We start from the raw sequence: 15,025 nt of genomic DNA on the forward strand, positions 1-15,025 counted from the left end.
AGGGAAATACCCCAATATCTTGGGTAGGAACAAGATATTGGGTATTTCTCGCTTTTCTTTTCTTCAAAAATTCTTATATGTTAGCGGAAAAACCTTATCCATTAATAGCGGGAACTTCAAGAGCAGCTAGATCTAGAGGGAAGTTGTGAGCATTACGTTCGTGCATTACTTCCATACCAAGATTAGCACGGTTGATGATATCAGCCCAAGTATTAATAACGCGACCTTGACTATCAACTACAGATTGGTTGAAATTGAATCCATTTAGGTTGAACGCCATAGTACTAATACCTAAAGCAGTGAACCAGATTCCTACTACAGGCCAAGCAGCCAAGAAGAAGTGTAAAGAACGAGAGTTGTTGAAACTAGCATATTGGAAGATTAATCGGCCAAAATAACCATGAGCAGCCACAATATTATAAGTCTCTTCCTCTTGACCAAATTTGTAACCCTCATTAGCAGATTCATTTTCAGTAGTTTCCCTGATCAAACTAGAGGTTACCAAGGAACCATGCATAGCACTGAATAGGGAACCGCCGAAAACACCAGCTACACCTAACATGTGAAATGGATGCATAAGGATGTTGTGCTCGGCCTGGAATACAATCATAAAGTTGAAAGTACCAGATATTCCTAAAGGCATACCATCAGAGAAGCTTCCTTGACCAATAGGGTAAATCAAGAAAACAGCAGTCGCAGCTGCAACAGGAGCTGAATATGCAACAGCAATCCAAGGGCGCATACCCAAACGGAAACTAAGTTCCCACTCACGACCCATATAACAAGCTACACCAAGTAAGAAGTGTAGAACAATTAGCTCATAAGGACCACCATTGTATAACCATTCATCAACGGATGCAGCTTCCCAAATTGGGTAAAAGTGCAATCCGATTGCCGCAGAAGTAGGAATAATAGCACCAGAGATAATATTGTTTCCATAAAGTAAAGAACCAGAAACAGGCTCGCGAATACCATCAATATCTACTGGAGGGGCTGCGATGAAGGCGATAATAAATACAGAAGTTGCGGTCAATAAGGTAGGGATCATCAAAACACCGAACCATCCGATGTAAAGACGATTTTCAGTGCTAGTTATCCAGTTGCAGAAGCGACCCCACAGGCTTGTACTTTCGCGTCTCTCTAAAATTGCAGTCATGGTAAGATCTTGGTTTATTCAAATTGCAAGGACTCCCAAGCACACATATTAACTAGAAATAATATAGATAATAGAAGGCTTGTTATTTAACAGTATAACATAGACTATATACCAATGTCAACTAAGTCAGCCCAAAGATTGGATATCCATATAACTAAATTAACCAAACCAAAAAATTTTGTAAATGAAGTGAGTCAAAATTAAAAACTCAGATTCCTCTTTTCAATTTTCCATATGGGTTGCCCGGGACTCGAACCCGGAACTAGTCGGATGGAGTAGATAATTCTTCCTTGTTACAATAGAGAAAAATCCCTCCCCAAACCGTGCTTGCATTTTTCATTGCACACGACTTTCCCTATGTGGAAATGGCTCATTTCTATTACAAAGAGTTATACTAAAATTATGAAGAACATTTCAGAATGCAAAAATATGCAAGTTTTATCTTGATCATTCATCGACCCTTTCCTGTTTATTAGTTTTGTCTAATAATTAATTACGAGGATTCACCAGGCCGTTGATACGGATAATATCCAAATACCAAATACGCTCACTATGCGATCCACGGAAATAAAAAAGGGTTGTTTTGGTGAACATCAAAGAAAAAACTGGGTCTTCTTCCGTAAAAAATTCTTCTAAAAATACCGAGCCCAATCGTTGCATAAAAGTTCGTACCGTGCTTTTATGTTTACGAGCTAAAGTTCTAGCGCATGAAAGTCGAAGTATATACTTTAGTCGATACAAAGTCCGTTTTTTGGAAGATCCACTATGATAATGAAAAAGATTTTTACATATCTGACCAAATCGATCAAGAATATCCCAATCAGATAACTCTGTCCAAATGGGTTTACTAATAGGATGCCCCGATCCAGTACAAAATTGAGCTTTTGATAAAGATCCTATGAGGAGAGTAGCGGGGACTATGGTATCGAATTTTATCATTCGAGTATCTATTAGAAAAGAATTCTCCAGCATTTGATTCCTTACTAACAAAGGACTTTTTGGTACACTTGAAAGGTACCCCAAAAAATCGAAGCAAGAGTTTGCCAATTGGTTTAGATGGATCCTTCGCGGTTGAGTCCAAAAAGAAAAAGAATATTGGCAGAAATTGACAAGGTACCATTTCCATTTCTTCTTCAAAAAAAGAGTTCCTTTTGATGCAAGAATTGCCTTTCCTTGATATCGAACATAATGCATAAGAGGATCCATAAAGAACCATAAGGTTTTCCGAAAAAAACCAGGGTCCATTATCCCAAAATGTTCCATCTTCCTAGAAAAGTGGATTCGTTCCAAAAATCCTCCAGAAGATGCTAATGGTAAGCAAGAAGATTGTTTACGAAGAAACAACAAAAAAAACTCATATTCTGATACATAAGAGTTATATAGGAATCGAAATAGTCTTTTATTTTCTTTTTTTAAAAGAAAAAAAGATTTGATTGAAGTAATAAAACTATTCCAATTCGAATTGTAGTTGAGAAAGAATCGCAATAAATGCAAAGATGGAACATCTTGGATATGGTATTGAAGGAGTTGAACCAAGATTTCCAAATGGATAGGATAGGGTATTTCTATATGTGATAGATAATGCAAATGCAAAAATTTGTCTTCTAAAAAGGAAAATATTGAATGAATAGAGCGTAAATTCTGAAACTTTGGTATTTCTTTTTCTTTCGGACAAAAAGATTCTCGTAGCGAGAATGGGATTTCTACAACGATCGAAAACCCCTCAGATAGAATCTGAGAAAAAAACTCAGAATAAAAAAAATTTTTGTAATCCAACAATCGATCTTGGTTAGGATGATTAACCGAGTTAATCCAAAAATTCTGCTGATACATTCGAATAATTAAACGTTTCACAAGTAGTGAACTAAATTTTTTGTTATTACAACTAACAATTTCCACAGGTTCGGAATCATTTAATCCATAATCATGGGCAAATGCATAAAGAAACTCCTGAAAGAGAAGTGGGTATACAAAGTATTGTTGACGAGATTTATGTTTTTCTGAAATCTCTTCGAATTTTTCCATTTGTATTTCTACTTGAATCAGAAAGAGAGAAGCTTTTCTCGGTTTATCGAATGCTGATACATAGTGCAATATGGTCAGAACAGGGTGTTGCATTTTTTAATAAAAACCCTGGAAAGAAAGGGAGTCTAATCCACTTTTTTTATTTTTGCAGGCCAATCGCTCTTTTGACTTTGGAATAAAGTCTCTTTATCAATATACTGCTTCTTTTACACATTCAATACATAACATCCTTTATTCAACCCATAATCAAGAATAATAAGGATTTCTAAAAATAAAAGAAAAAATAAAGGGCCCACTCATAGGAAAACCCTACTTTTCCCCGCATCCGGCACTAATCCATTTTTAACGTCTAATTAGAGCGGGGAATTATTCCAATTAAGAAGTAAAGCTCGTTGCTTTTTTATTTTACCAGAATTAGAGCCAGGCTCTATCCATTTATTCACTAGACCCAGAAAATAGTAAATTTTCTATTCCATTCCAAAAATAAAAAAAAAAGAAATGAATTTTATTACGACATGCTTTTTTTTCCATTCATTACCCTTGAGGATCAGTCGTGGTCTTCTAGACTCTACCAAGAGTCTGGACGAATTTGTTGCTTCATCCAAATGTGTAAAAGATCATAGTCGCACTTAAAAGCCGAGTACTCTACCATTGAGTTAGCAACCCAGATAAAAAAGAATCTTAGATACGATCGAAATCCAAAAATCAATGGAATTACACCGCGCGCTTTTGCCAAACCATTGAACTAGCAAGACATAAAAAGAAAGATTTTATCGACCATGAAAAAGACTCAAATGCTAAAACGAACAGATCCAGTTAAATTCCCCTAAGGTAAAAAAAAAAGAGTGACCCCAATCGCGATGGGAAAATTCTCCTTTTTTTAGCGATTTTTAATTTAAATTAAAAAAAATCTTCTATGAAAATAGATGGAAGAGAAACACCCTTATCATTTGAGGGAAGTGTAGGCAGAAAAGTAGAATATGGAGTGAGGATAAAGAGACCTATCTATCTACAAATTCTAGTTGTTCAAGAGACCTTTGTCAATGGAAATACAATGGTAAGAAAAAAATTGGATAAAAAAAGTAAATAAAATAGGGGTTTATGTTGAATTGGCACGACATAAATCCAAATAGGACTAAGAAAGAGGTAAATTGTATCTAAATAATTAGACAACGAGGGATACTAGTAATCTTCTCCTACTTTTTTATTCATTTAGTTCTCTATTTTAACTCAAAGTTCTTTCTTTTTCTTTAAAGAATTCCGCCTTCTTTAAAATATCATAAACAGTTCTTGTCGGTTGAGCACCCTTTTCAAGGAAATAGAGAATAGCTGGAACATTTAAAGAAGTTTGATTCTTTATCGGATCATAAAAACCTACTTTTCGAAGATCTCTTCCTTCTCTCCGAGATCGAACATCAATTGCAACGATTCGATAGACAGCTTATTGGGATAGATGTAGATAAACAACGTCCCCCCCTAGAAACGTATAGGAGGTTTTCTCCTCATACGGCTCGAGAAAATGATTCGAATTTCTTTCTATAATAATAGAAATTAGACTGTGACGTGCATTAATTTCCTTACAGAAAAAACAAATTACATTTATACTCATGACTCAAGTTGGCTAATTTTGACTGACAGACTTCAAAGGTAAAATCCTTCTAAATTTTTTGAGTCGTCTCTAAACTCTTTTCTTTGTCTCATTTCGAACGAATTGACTTTTATTCTTTATTCTGATCCAATTCTGTTGTTAAGAACAATTTAAAATTGTGTTTACTTGTTCGGGAATGTTTTATCTTTAATTTGTTAAATCCTTGGGTTTAGACATTACTTCGGGAATTCCTATTCTTTGTTTCTTTCAAAAGAGTAGCAACATACCCTTTTTTCTTATTTCCTTCGATAAAAGCATTTCCCTCTTCTATAGAAATCGAAGATGGGGGATTTATTCTGATAGACTTTTAATTAAAAGAATTTTCCAAATCTTCCAAAATGGGATTTTCTTCTTATTTTAACCTTTCGATTTCTATATCAAGGATAGACTGACAAAGTTGGCCTAATTTATTAGTTTTCACTAACCCTAGATTCTTTCCCTTGATAAAAAATAAATTTCGTCTTCTCGAGCTCCATTGTGTACTATTTACTTAAAAACAACCCAGGGCAAATTTGGTTCGGAACGAATAGAACAGACTATGTCGAGCCAAGAGCATTTTCATTACTATGGAAAATGATGGATAGCAAAATCCACAATCGATCATGTCCTTCAAGTCGCACGTTGCTTTCTACCACATCGTTTTAAACGAAGTTTTACCATAACAAACATTCCTCTTTTCATTGCAAAGTGGTATAGGGAGTTGATCCAATATATATGGAATCATGAATAGTCATTGGTTTAGTTTTTTGTATACTAATTCAAACTTGCTATCTATGGAGCAATAGGGATAAAAGAAAGTAAGTATTTATCGCGGAAGCCTCTGCAAAGATCCAATTTATTTAAACCTATATTCTATCATATGAATGAAATATAGTTCGAAAAAGACAAATGAACAAGTTTGCTTAAGACTTATTTATTATTAAATTCCCATCCTCAACGAATAGCTCGAAATGATCAATCTTGAAGTGAGAAGAGAAGGAGGAACTCTTACGCAATAACTAAACTATAAGCCTCCAAAAAAGCTTAATTAATTTAATTACTCTATTCGAATTAGAGTAGCAATATATAGAATTAGAGTAGCAATATATTTCTCCGTACCAAAAACTTATTAACTAAATAAACTATTCCAATGAATAGATTGAAAGTTTCTTGGTAGTTATAGAATTCTCGTACTTCTTCTACTTGAATACCAAAATAAAGAAAAATAATGAGTAAGTGAGGAGTAGAAGCATGTCCTGAATGTGACTGATAGACGCCTTTTTCATGAAAATAAAGATACTCAATTTGACTGGACTTAACACTTTATTATATTTTCTGAGAAAAAAATGAATGCTTAGAAATGGGTCTAATCTAAGAGTTCATAAGATATTATTATTCTCTTTAATAAAGTTTTGTCTCATGCGGAGTACAATATGATTTCATCTTTTGTTTCATCAGAAACAATCTGGGACGGAAGGATTCGAACCTCCGAGTAACGGGACCAAAACCCGCTGCCTTACCACTTGGCCACGCCCCATTTCGGGTTTTATGCGACACTAATAAACACTAGTTTATTTATTTGTTATTCGTCAATCCCATTTGAATTACATAAAAATGAAGGATATTATCTTGCTAGTATTCTAGACATGCGGATAATATAGAATCAAAAAATGCATTGATCATTACATGGAATTCTATTAAGATATTATATGAAAGTCTAATTTATTCCACACTCATCATCATTTGAGAGTGCGAATACAAGGAGGTATTTTGTATTTGGGAAAGTCCGAAAAAAAGATTTTGAATCTGCCTTTTCCTTTTTTCCTTAGAAAAATAACTCAATCAAAATCCAATTATTTACTCTACAAGAACGAAATGCTTGTTATGCCTAATATACTTAGTTTAACCTGTATCTGTTTTAATTGTGTTCTTTATCCGACTAGTTTTTTCTTGCTAACTACCCGAAGCTTATGCCATTTTCACCCAATCGTGGATTTTATGCCTGTCATACCTCTATTCTTTTTTCTATTAGCCTTTGTTTGGCAAGCTGCTGTAAGTTTTCGATGAAATCTTTACTACTCCGTCTGCCAAATTGAATGGTCTATTCATTCCAAAACCAAAAAAAATTATAAAAATTCGGTAAAAGCCAAGAAGTTTTATATTTTTATATTATAAACCTTCGATTCTAAAATAAAAATTATTCTACATTGAATGGATAGCTACAGCAATAAATTTGGATCAGCCTTTCTACCCCCCTGCACCTACGTTGAGCAGGTACCTTTAGGTACCCACACAATACTTAACCCTATTTTTGATATTGATAAGAGTGCTTATTATAAATGAATTCTTGCAATTTTTTGCAAGAATTCATTTTTGCATTTTTAGGTACCAAAATAAACAAAACCCATCCTAGTGGATCTGTGTGGTAAGGAAAAACTGGTAATCTATTCCTTAAAAAAAATATTGGAGATTTTGTAATGCTTACTCTCAAACTTTTTGTTTATACAGTAGTGATATTCTTTGTTTCCCTCTTTATCTTTGGATTCTTATCTAATGACCCAGGACGTAATCCTGGGCGCGAGGAGTAAAAATTCACATTTTTTTGCATTTTTTCTTACAAATTGGATTTGTTTCTTACATTTATCTATGAGAAAATCCGGGGGTCAGAATTCCTTCCAATTCGAAAGTCCTAAATGATACGAGGGAGCGGAAAGAGAGGGATTCGAACCCTCGGTACAAAAAAATTGTACAACGGATTAGCAATCCGCCGCTTTAGTCCACTCAGCCATCTCTCCCCGTTCCAAATCGAACGGTTTCCGTGATATGATAGAAGCAAGAAATAACGATTGCAAAAAACCTTCTTTTTTCTTTCAAAAGTCTATAAAAATTATATTGCCAATTCCATTTTAGTTATATTCTTTTTTCTTAATGTTAATAAAAAAAAGAAGAAAATTCTTCTTTTTTATTTTGAAAAATAGATATGGGCCGAGAGGCAATCAGATAGATTTTCTCTTTAGCGGGTATTTCCATATAGGACTTGTTATAATAAAAAAAGCAGGTTGCAGGTTATAGAAAAAAGAAAAAACGCTTTTTTTCGATTTTTTATCAAGAAAGCAAAAAGGGTTCTTATCAAACCCACAATAAAATAGGAAACAAGGATAAAGTAAGTAGACCTGACTCCTTGAATTATGCCTCTATCCGCTATTCTGATATATAAATTCGATATAGATGAAATTGTATAAACGAATTTTTTTTATTTTCTTAGACTTAGACCCTGCAAGATAATAATTTTTCGCTATTTACGATTTTATATTCTTGTTACTAGATACTCTATAGGAATAAGAATAAATCGCAACTCCTTTCCACTACACATAAAAATTGATTTCGAAAGTCTTTTTTTTTTAAGAATCCTCCATTTTTGTTCTTCCACCCATGCAATAGAGAGCAAATGGGAAAAGAGGGGTTACTTTTTTTCATTTTTCCCTTAAAAGATAGGCTTTGAAATCGGAGTCATGGAATAATGGTGAATTCAAATGTTTAGTTCTTTAGTATAAGAAGTATAAGAAAAAAGTATAAGAAAAAAATCGAATCCAATTTATGGATTTACCACGACCTCGGTTGTGACTCCATAGATAAAAATGAAAAAATTTATATCTTCGAGACCATTGAAAAACGGCATTGCACGAGAAAGAAATCGTCCACAGATAATCAAACTATCATATGCCTTGGAAGTGATACGAGGTGCTCGGAAATGGTTGAAGTAATTGAATAGGAGGATCACTATGACTATAGCCCTTGGTAGAATTCCTAAAGAAGAAAAGGATCTATTTGATACTGTGGACGACTGGTTACGAAGGGACCGTTTCGTTTTTGTAGGATGGTCCGGCTTATTGCTCTTTCCTTGTGCTTATTTCGCTTTAGGAGGGTGGTTTACAGGGACAACTTTTGTAACTTCTTGGTATACCCATGGATTGGCTAGTTCCTATTTGGAAGGTTGTAATTTCTTAACCGCAGCAGTTTCTACCCCTGCCAATAGTTTAGCACACTCTTTGTTGCTACTATGGGGCCCGGAAGCACAAGGAGATTTTACTCGTTGGTGTCAATTAGGTGGCCTATGGACTTTTGTAGCTCTCCACGGGGCTTTTGCACTAATAGGTTTCATGTTACGCCAATTTGAACTTGCTCGGTCTATTCAATTGCGGCCTTATAATGCAATCTCATTCTCTGGTCCAATCGCTGTTTTTGTTTCTGTATTCCTTATTTATCCACTGGGGCAATCCGGTTGGTTCTTTGCGCCGAGTTTTGGCGTAGCAGCGATATTTCGATTCATCCTTTTCTTCCAAGGATTTCATAATTGGACGTTGAACCCGTTTCATATGATGGGAGTTGCCGGAGTATTAGGCGCGGCTCTCCTATGCGCTATTCATGGAGCGACCGTAGAAAACACTCTATTCGAAGACGGTGATGGTGCAAATACTTTTCGCGCTTTTAACCCAACTCAAGCTGAAGAAACTTATTCAATGGTCACTGCTAATCGCTTTTGGTCCCAAATCTTTGGTGTTGCTTTTTCCAACAAACGTTGGTTACATTTCTTTATGCTATTTGTCCCCGTCACCGGTTTATGGATGAGTGCTATTGGCGTAGTTGGCCTGGCTCTGAACTTACGTGCCTATGACTTTGTTTCCCAGGAAATCCGTGCAGCGGAAGATCCTGAATTTGAGACTTTCTACACCAAAAATATTCTTTTAAACGAGGGTATTCGTGCGTGGATGGCAGCTCAGGATCAGCCTCATGAAAATCTTATATTCCCTGAGGAGGTTCTACCACGTGGAAACGCTCTTTAATGGAACTTTCGTTTTAGCTGGTCGTGACCAAGAAACCACCGGGTTTGCTTGGTGGGCTGGGAATGCTAGACTTATCAATTTGTCCGGTAAACTACTTGGCGCCCACGTAGCCCATGCCGGATTAATCGTATTCTGGGCCGGAGCAATGAACCTATTTGAAGTGGCCCATTTCGTGCCAGAAAAGCCCATGTATGAACAAGGGTTGATTTTACTTCCACACTTAGCTACCCTAGGTTGGGGAGTCGGGCCAGGGGGAGAAGTTCTCGATACTTTTCCGTACTTTGTATCTGGAGTACTTCACCTAATTTCCTCCGCAGTCTTAGGCTTCGGTGGCATTTATCACGCGCTTCTGGGACCCGAGACTCTTGAGGAATCTTTTCCATTCTTTGGTTATGTATGGAAAGATAGAAATAAAATGACTACAATTTTGGGTATTCATTTAATTTTGTTAGGTCTAGGTGCTTTTCTTCTAGTACTCAAGGCTCTTTATTTTGGCGGTGTATATGATACCTGGGCCCCCGGGGGGGGGGATGTAAGAAAAATAACCAACTTGACCCTTAGCCCCGGTGTTATATTTGGTTATTTACTAAAATCCCCTTTTGGGGGAGAAGGCTGGATTGTTAGTGTGGATGATTTAGAAGATATAATTGGTGGACATGTATGGTTGGGTTTCATTTGTGTATTTGGCGGAATTTGGCATATCTTAACCAAACCTTTCGCATGGGCTCGCCGTGCATTTGTATGGTCTGGAGAAGCTTACTTGTCTTATAGTTTAGCTGCTTTATCTGTCTTTGGTTTTATCGCTTGTTGTTTTGTCTGGTTCAATAATACGGCTTATCCGAGTGAGTTTTATGGACCCACCGGCCCAGAAGCTTCTCAAGCTCAAGCATTTACTTTTCTAGTTAGAGACCAGCGTCTTGGAGCTAATGTGGGATCTGCTCAAGGACCCACAGGTTTAGGTAAATATCTAATGCGTTCCCCAACGGGAGAGGTTATCTTTGGAGGGGAAACTATGCGTTTTTGGGACCTCCGTGCTCCATGGTTAGAACCTCTAAGGGGGCCCAACGGTTTGGACTTGAGTAGGTTGAAAAAAGACATACAACCTTGGCAAGAACGACGTTCAGCGGAATATATGACCCATGCTCCTTTAGGCTCTTTAAATTCCGTGGGTGGCGTAGCTACCGAGATCAATGCAGTTAATTATGTCTCTCCTAGAAGTTGGTTATCGACTTCTCATTTTGTTCTAGGATTCTTCTTTTTTGTGGGCCATTTGTGGCATGCAGGAAGAGCCCGAGCTGCTGCAGCAGGTTTTGAAAAGGGAATCGATCGTGATTTAGAACCTGTTCTTTACATGAACCCTCTTAACTAAGATTTTCTTATTTATACCTGTTCTACTTCTACTGTTTTTTTCTGCTCTGGCTCGGTTATTTCATTTAGCCGAGCCATTCATTCCTTTTTCTGAATGAAAGATAAGGGGACAGAATAAAGAAAAAAAAAAAAAAATGAAAGAAACAAACGTATTCAATAAGCAAAAGGAGAGAGAGGGATTCGAACCCTCGATAGTTCCTAGAACTATACCGGTTTTCAAGACCGGAGCTATCAACCACTCAGCCATCTCTCCACAGCTTAATCCCTATTTTACTCCTAGAAATAGAACACAGCCATATAAAAATAAAAGGATCTACTAACCTCTAGAAACATCTCAGATGCAAATCCTTTTTCGATATATTTCTGTATACTGTATACACGGATAGAAGATCCGCTATACCCGCTTTTGAAATAAAGACTAAATCCCCTACCCTAATCCCCATATCCAAATAAAAGCGGTAAGTAATAAGTTTTAATTATTAATTAAAGAGAAGAATCAATGGATTCATGATTAAACCCCTCCTACTTCTTGTATTTTTTACAATTTAGGTTAAGTGAGGGATCAAATATGTAGTCAACTTTATTTGATGATAGCTTGGAGGATTAGAAATATGACTATTGCTTTCCAATTAGCTGTTTTTGCATTAATTGCGACTTCCTCAGTCTTAGTAATTAGTGTACCCCTTGTATTTGCTTCTCCTGATGGTTGGTCAAATAATAAAAACGTTGTTTTTTCCGGTACATCATTATGGATTGGTCTAGTCTTTCTCGTAGCTATTCTGAATTCTCTCATTTCATAAATTTGTTTAGTATTGAGTAACCCGATACAAAATAAATAAAAAGGACATTTCTTCGAAAAAATTCGAATAGTGAGACGCATTAAAACGCAATTTGCGTTCCGAATTGCTACCTCTTCTCTTTCAGTATTATGAAATTGCATTGCCATTAGAATATTGATTGACAGACAATCAAAAAAAGGAAAACTCTAATATAATAGAAAATGAAACGGTCGACCCAGACATAGACGGTCGACCCAAGCGGATATACGCTATAAAATATATTCCGTAGCGAGCGTAGTTCAATGGTAAAACATCTCCTTGCCAAGGAGAAGATACGGGTTCGATTCCCGCCGCTCGCCCGCTTACTTTAGTCAAGTACTATGAGAAAAAATTTAGTCTAGTTGAATGTTTAACTACTTAGAATAAATTATATATTAATTAGGTGTTAGTCTAGTACCCTATCCCTTATTACCCTTACTTTTCACCCCACTCAAAAAAAGGAGGGCTCCGGAGAGGGAAATAGAACTCTCCAACCAGGGGGGTATTCACTGAGACAAAGAACTGGCAAACTGCTTTTAAAGGGAAGGGAGGTAGACTGTGCGTTTCTTTCATTTTTCTTTTCTGCAGGGTAGGGAGAAACCTTGCCTGTTCTTCTTATGGAGGCAGGCGGCTTCGCAGACTGCTCAATTTTGCCCTCTAAGGCCAGGAAGTAATGAATAAAAAAATTGGATTGGATACCACCCAACCCTGTACCATATATATAGAAATGGAATAGTCCTTTTATAGAGACTGCTAAGTGCGGAGACGGGAATCGAACCCGTGACCTCAAGGTTATGAGCCTCGTGAGCTACCAAACTGCTCTACTCCGCTCTGCAGTACCAGAAAATGGTGAACGGAAAAGGTTAAATACGGGCCTCTACTATGTCTAGACAAATAGAATACTCCTTTTATACAGGTCTAGACAAATGGAATACTCCTTTTATACATATACAGAATGGAGCGGGTAGCGGGAATCGAACCCGCATCGTTAGCTTGGAAGGCTAGGGGTTATAGTCGACGTTGGTTGATTATTTATAACGTCTCTAATTCAAAACCGAACATGAAATTTTCATTTCATTCGGCTCCTTTATGGATATTCTCACCACTTAACATCTATGTCAGCTTTTCTATTTGAATAGAACCAAAGCTCTCCGCTTTCTAGATGATCCTTATAGAGTAAGGAGATAGAAATTCGATCTAAATCCATCTAATCTACTTACTTCGTTCCCTAATTTCATTCAAGGGATCCTTGAGGAAAAGAATTGGGTTTCCACCGAGCTTAAACAATATGCTGATGGTTCTAGTAAACCAAAACTACCGCTTTTAGCTATTTGGCTTCCTTTTCCCTTTTTGAAGGTAAAGGAGATTTAGTTACGATTGGAAAAAACTTTTTTGTATCTCCATCCATAGATCCTTTACTCATATTTTTAATATATGGAATACTTAATCCAATGTAAAATTATGCTTCGCGACTCTGTACTCATAATCCTATTTGTATTTTGGATGCAATTTCAATTATACAAATCACGAGAATGTATATTGTTCCTCAATACGCTATTGAGAGGAAAAGGATGAAATCCTTTATAAGAACTAAAGTTTTCATCGGAATAGAAAAAAAACTTAAGGATGCCTTAAGTATATCATTTTAAATTCAGTTATTAATAGAACGAATCACACTTTTACCACTAAACTATACCCGCTACATGTAGATTATGATACAAACGCAACCCTTTGTCAATGATACCCATTCGAGAAGGAGGTGAATTTCCCCTTAGTGAATCAAGAAGGTTCATGGCAGTGAGCCGTTGGTACTTCTACTTCGATTGCAGGCCTTTACTTTAGGATTTCGATAACCCCTATGGTCTGTAAAATACACCTCTTCTTACCATGCCAATAGCATCTGAACTGTCCCTATAAACCCCTTTTTTCCACTCACTCAATTTCAATTCTGGTTTAGTAGATTCTTGTTTTGTTTAAAAGAATCAAAAAAGTGCAATCGAACTAGCAACACATAAAAAAGAGCATAGAGGATCAAGACCATTACGAAATGTTCCTCCCAAGAATCATATTGGGTATCTGTTCCGTTCCTTTTCCCGCTAGGATCAGAAATCTTATATTTTCCATAGCCATATACCATCGAATCCTTAGGGTTCCAGAATCCGCCTATTTTCCTAGTCTTCGGAAACGAAAAACCCTGAATTAAGAAGAGTTAGGTATGTATAGGGTATGGTTTATTATTTTTTATTGTGTCAACTTTCTCTTCACGCATTTTATTATATAAAAAAGGATCTCTACTTTGTTTTATGCAAGTTATAAGAGATAATAGCAAATATTTTCTTATTTTTATTGATTTTATCAATATTTTGAACCTCACGATGAATAAACTTATATAGATATATGGATATCTACATATATTATGTACATTATGCAGTAGACCCAGAATGGGAAATGAAAGTGGCTCATTTTTGAATTAAAAAAAAAGCCCTTTTAACTCAGTGGTAGAGTAATGCCATGGTAAGGCGTAAGTCATCGGTTCAAATCCGATAAAGGGCTTTTAAAGTTAGTGGTAGAGTAATGGCATGGTAAGGCATAAGTCATCGGTTCGAATCTGATAGAATACTTTTCTACTAAATTCATTTACTTTTTACTTTGTTTTTGAAACTTTCTCTATTTTTTATTGAATTTTATGACTTAGTGCGAGATGCATGCATTTTTGGTCTGAACACTAAATGAAGCACGGAATCTAAATTGCAAAAAAGAAATGAAATTGGACTCTTTTTCATCTTAGATCAATCAAATGACTACCTATACTGAACTAATCTAGAATCCCTTTTAGTAATCGATTCTTATTCTCTACCTTTTAAAGGAATTTCCCTAATAAAGTAGGGGATGACCCATGAATTAATCTAAGCATGAATTAAAAAAAATCCTATGAAAACATAACAGCCAAAGTAGCAAAAATTCTTTGCTTTGGATCTTGTTATACTCTTCGAGTATATTGACAATTCAAAAAAATTGCTCATACTATGATTATAGTATAATCACGAGCGGTTATATATGGCCCTATCGTCTAGTGATGCCCCTATCGTCTAGTGGTTCAGGACATCTCTCTTTCAAGGAGGCAGCGGGGATTCGACTTCCCCTGGGGGTAGGGAGTATTATGAAAGGAGATTAATCATAGATTATC

The 15,025-nt window shown here is 36.1% G+C and overlaps 8 protein-coding genes, 9 non-coding genes and 4 pseudogenes across 17 annotated transcripts; 10 read left to right on the top strand and 11 right to left on the bottom strand. All coding sequences in view use genetic code 11, as the record gives it.

Moving 5' to 3' along the window:
* Positions 1-94: 94 nt before the first annotated feature.
* Positions 95-1,156, bottom strand: psbA (photosystem II protein D1). Its single transcript has one exon. It carries the CDS (start codon positions 1,154-1,156, stop codon positions 95-97), a length of 1,062 nt encoding a protein of 353 aa, YP_002000468.1.
* A 235-nt stretch (positions 1,157-1,391) lies between these two features.
* trnK lies at positions 1,392-3,847 on the bottom strand. The gene is made up of 2 exons: positions 3,718-3,847; positions 1,392-1,416 (listed from the first exon to the last, which is right to left on the bottom strand). It is a non-coding gene; the product is annotated as a tRNA-Lys (tRNA).
* Positions 1,646-3,181, bottom strand: matK (maturase K). Its single transcript has one exon. The coding sequence runs from the start codon at positions 3,179-3,181 to the stop codon at positions 1,646-1,648; it is 1,536 nt and encodes a 511-aa protein (YP_002000469.2).
* Positions 3,848-4,406: 559 nt separating the features above from the next.
* On the bottom strand, positions 4,407-5,489 carry rps16 (ribosomal protein S16). The gene is made up of 2 exons: positions 5,450-5,489; positions 4,407-4,624 (listed from the first exon to the last, which is right to left on the bottom strand). Exons 1-2 carry the CDS (start codon positions 5,487-5,489, stop codon positions 4,407-4,409), a joined length of 258 nt encoding a protein of 85 aa, YP_002000470.1.
* Positions 5,490-6,272: 783 nt separating this feature from the next.
* Positions 6,273-6,390, bottom strand: trnQ. Its single transcript has one exon. It is a non-coding gene; the product is annotated as a tRNA-Gln (tRNA).
* Positions 6,391-6,692: 302 nt separating this feature from the next.
* On the top strand, positions 6,693-6,875 carry psbK (PSII K protein). Its single transcript has one exon. The coding sequence runs from the start codon at positions 6,693-6,695 to the stop codon at positions 6,873-6,875; it is 183 nt and encodes a 60-aa protein (YP_002000471.1).
* A 410-nt stretch (positions 6,876-7,285) lies between these two features.
* psbI (photosystem II protein I) lies at positions 7,286-7,396 on the top strand. Its single transcript has one exon. The coding sequence runs from the start codon at positions 7,286-7,288 to the stop codon at positions 7,394-7,396; it is 111 nt and encodes a 36-aa protein (YP_002000472.1).
* A 119-nt stretch (positions 7,397-7,515) lies between these two features.
* On the bottom strand, positions 7,516-7,603 carry trnS. Its single transcript has one exon. It is a non-coding gene; the product is annotated as a tRNA-Ser (tRNA).
* A 987-nt stretch (positions 7,604-8,590) lies between these two features.
* On the top strand, positions 8,591-9,652 carry psbD (photosystem II protein D2). The gene has a single exon. The coding sequence runs from the start codon at positions 8,591-8,593 to the stop codon at positions 9,650-9,652; it is 1,062 nt and encodes a 353-aa protein (YP_002000473.1).
* psbC (photosystem II 44 kDa protein) lies at positions 9,600-11,021 on the top strand. Its single transcript has one exon. The coding sequence runs from the start codon at positions 9,600-9,602 to the stop codon at positions 11,019-11,021; it is 1,422 nt and encodes a 473-aa protein (YP_002000474.1).
* Positions 11,022-11,185: 164 nt separating this feature from the next.
* Positions 11,186-11,273, bottom strand: trnS. Its single transcript has one exon. It is a non-coding gene; the product is annotated as a tRNA-Ser (tRNA).
* A 358-nt stretch (positions 11,274-11,631) lies between these two features.
* On the top strand, positions 11,632-11,820 carry psbZ (photosystem II protein Z). Its single transcript has one exon. The coding sequence runs from the start codon at positions 11,632-11,634 to the stop codon at positions 11,818-11,820; it is 189 nt and encodes a 62-aa protein (YP_002000475.1).
* Positions 11,821-12,087: 267 nt separating this feature from the next.
* trnG lies at positions 12,088-12,158 on the top strand. The gene has a single exon. It is a non-coding gene; the product is annotated as a tRNA-Gly (tRNA).
* A 437-nt stretch (positions 12,159-12,595) lies between these two features.
* On the bottom strand, positions 12,596-12,668 carry trnfM. Its single transcript has one exon. It is a non-coding gene; the product is annotated as a tRNA-Met (tRNA).
* A 129-nt stretch (positions 12,669-12,797) lies between these two features.
* Positions 12,798-13,538, bottom strand: trnG. The gene is made up of 2 exons: positions 13,515-13,538; positions 12,798-12,845 (listed from the first exon to the last, which is right to left on the bottom strand). It is a non-coding gene; the product is annotated as a tRNA-Gly (tRNA).
* A 278-nt stretch (positions 13,539-13,816) lies between these two features.
* On the bottom strand, positions 13,817-13,904 carry trnI (annotated as a pseudogene).
* Positions 13,905-13,996, bottom strand: rps12a (annotated as a pseudogene).
* Positions 13,997-14,319: 323 nt separating this feature from the next.
* On the top strand, positions 14,320-14,391 carry trnT. The gene has a single exon. It is a non-coding gene; the product is annotated as a tRNA-Thr (tRNA).
* Positions 14,392-14,398: 7 nt separating this feature from the next.
* Positions 14,399-14,459, top strand: trnT (annotated as a pseudogene).
* A 438-nt stretch (positions 14,460-14,897) lies between these two features.
* On the top strand, positions 14,898-14,916 carry trnE (annotated as a pseudogene).
* On the top strand, positions 14,917-14,989 carry trnE. Its single transcript has one exon. It is a non-coding gene; the product is annotated as a tRNA-Glu (tRNA).
* The last annotated feature ends 36 nt before the right edge of the window (positions 14,990-15,025 follow it).

Source organism: Brachypodium distachyon, chloroplast, assembly GCF_000005505.3.
Source record: "Brachypodium distachyon chloroplast, complete genome".
NCBI classification, from domain to species: domain Eukaryota; kingdom Viridiplantae; phylum Streptophyta; class Magnoliopsida; order Poales; family Poaceae; genus Brachypodium; species Brachypodium distachyon.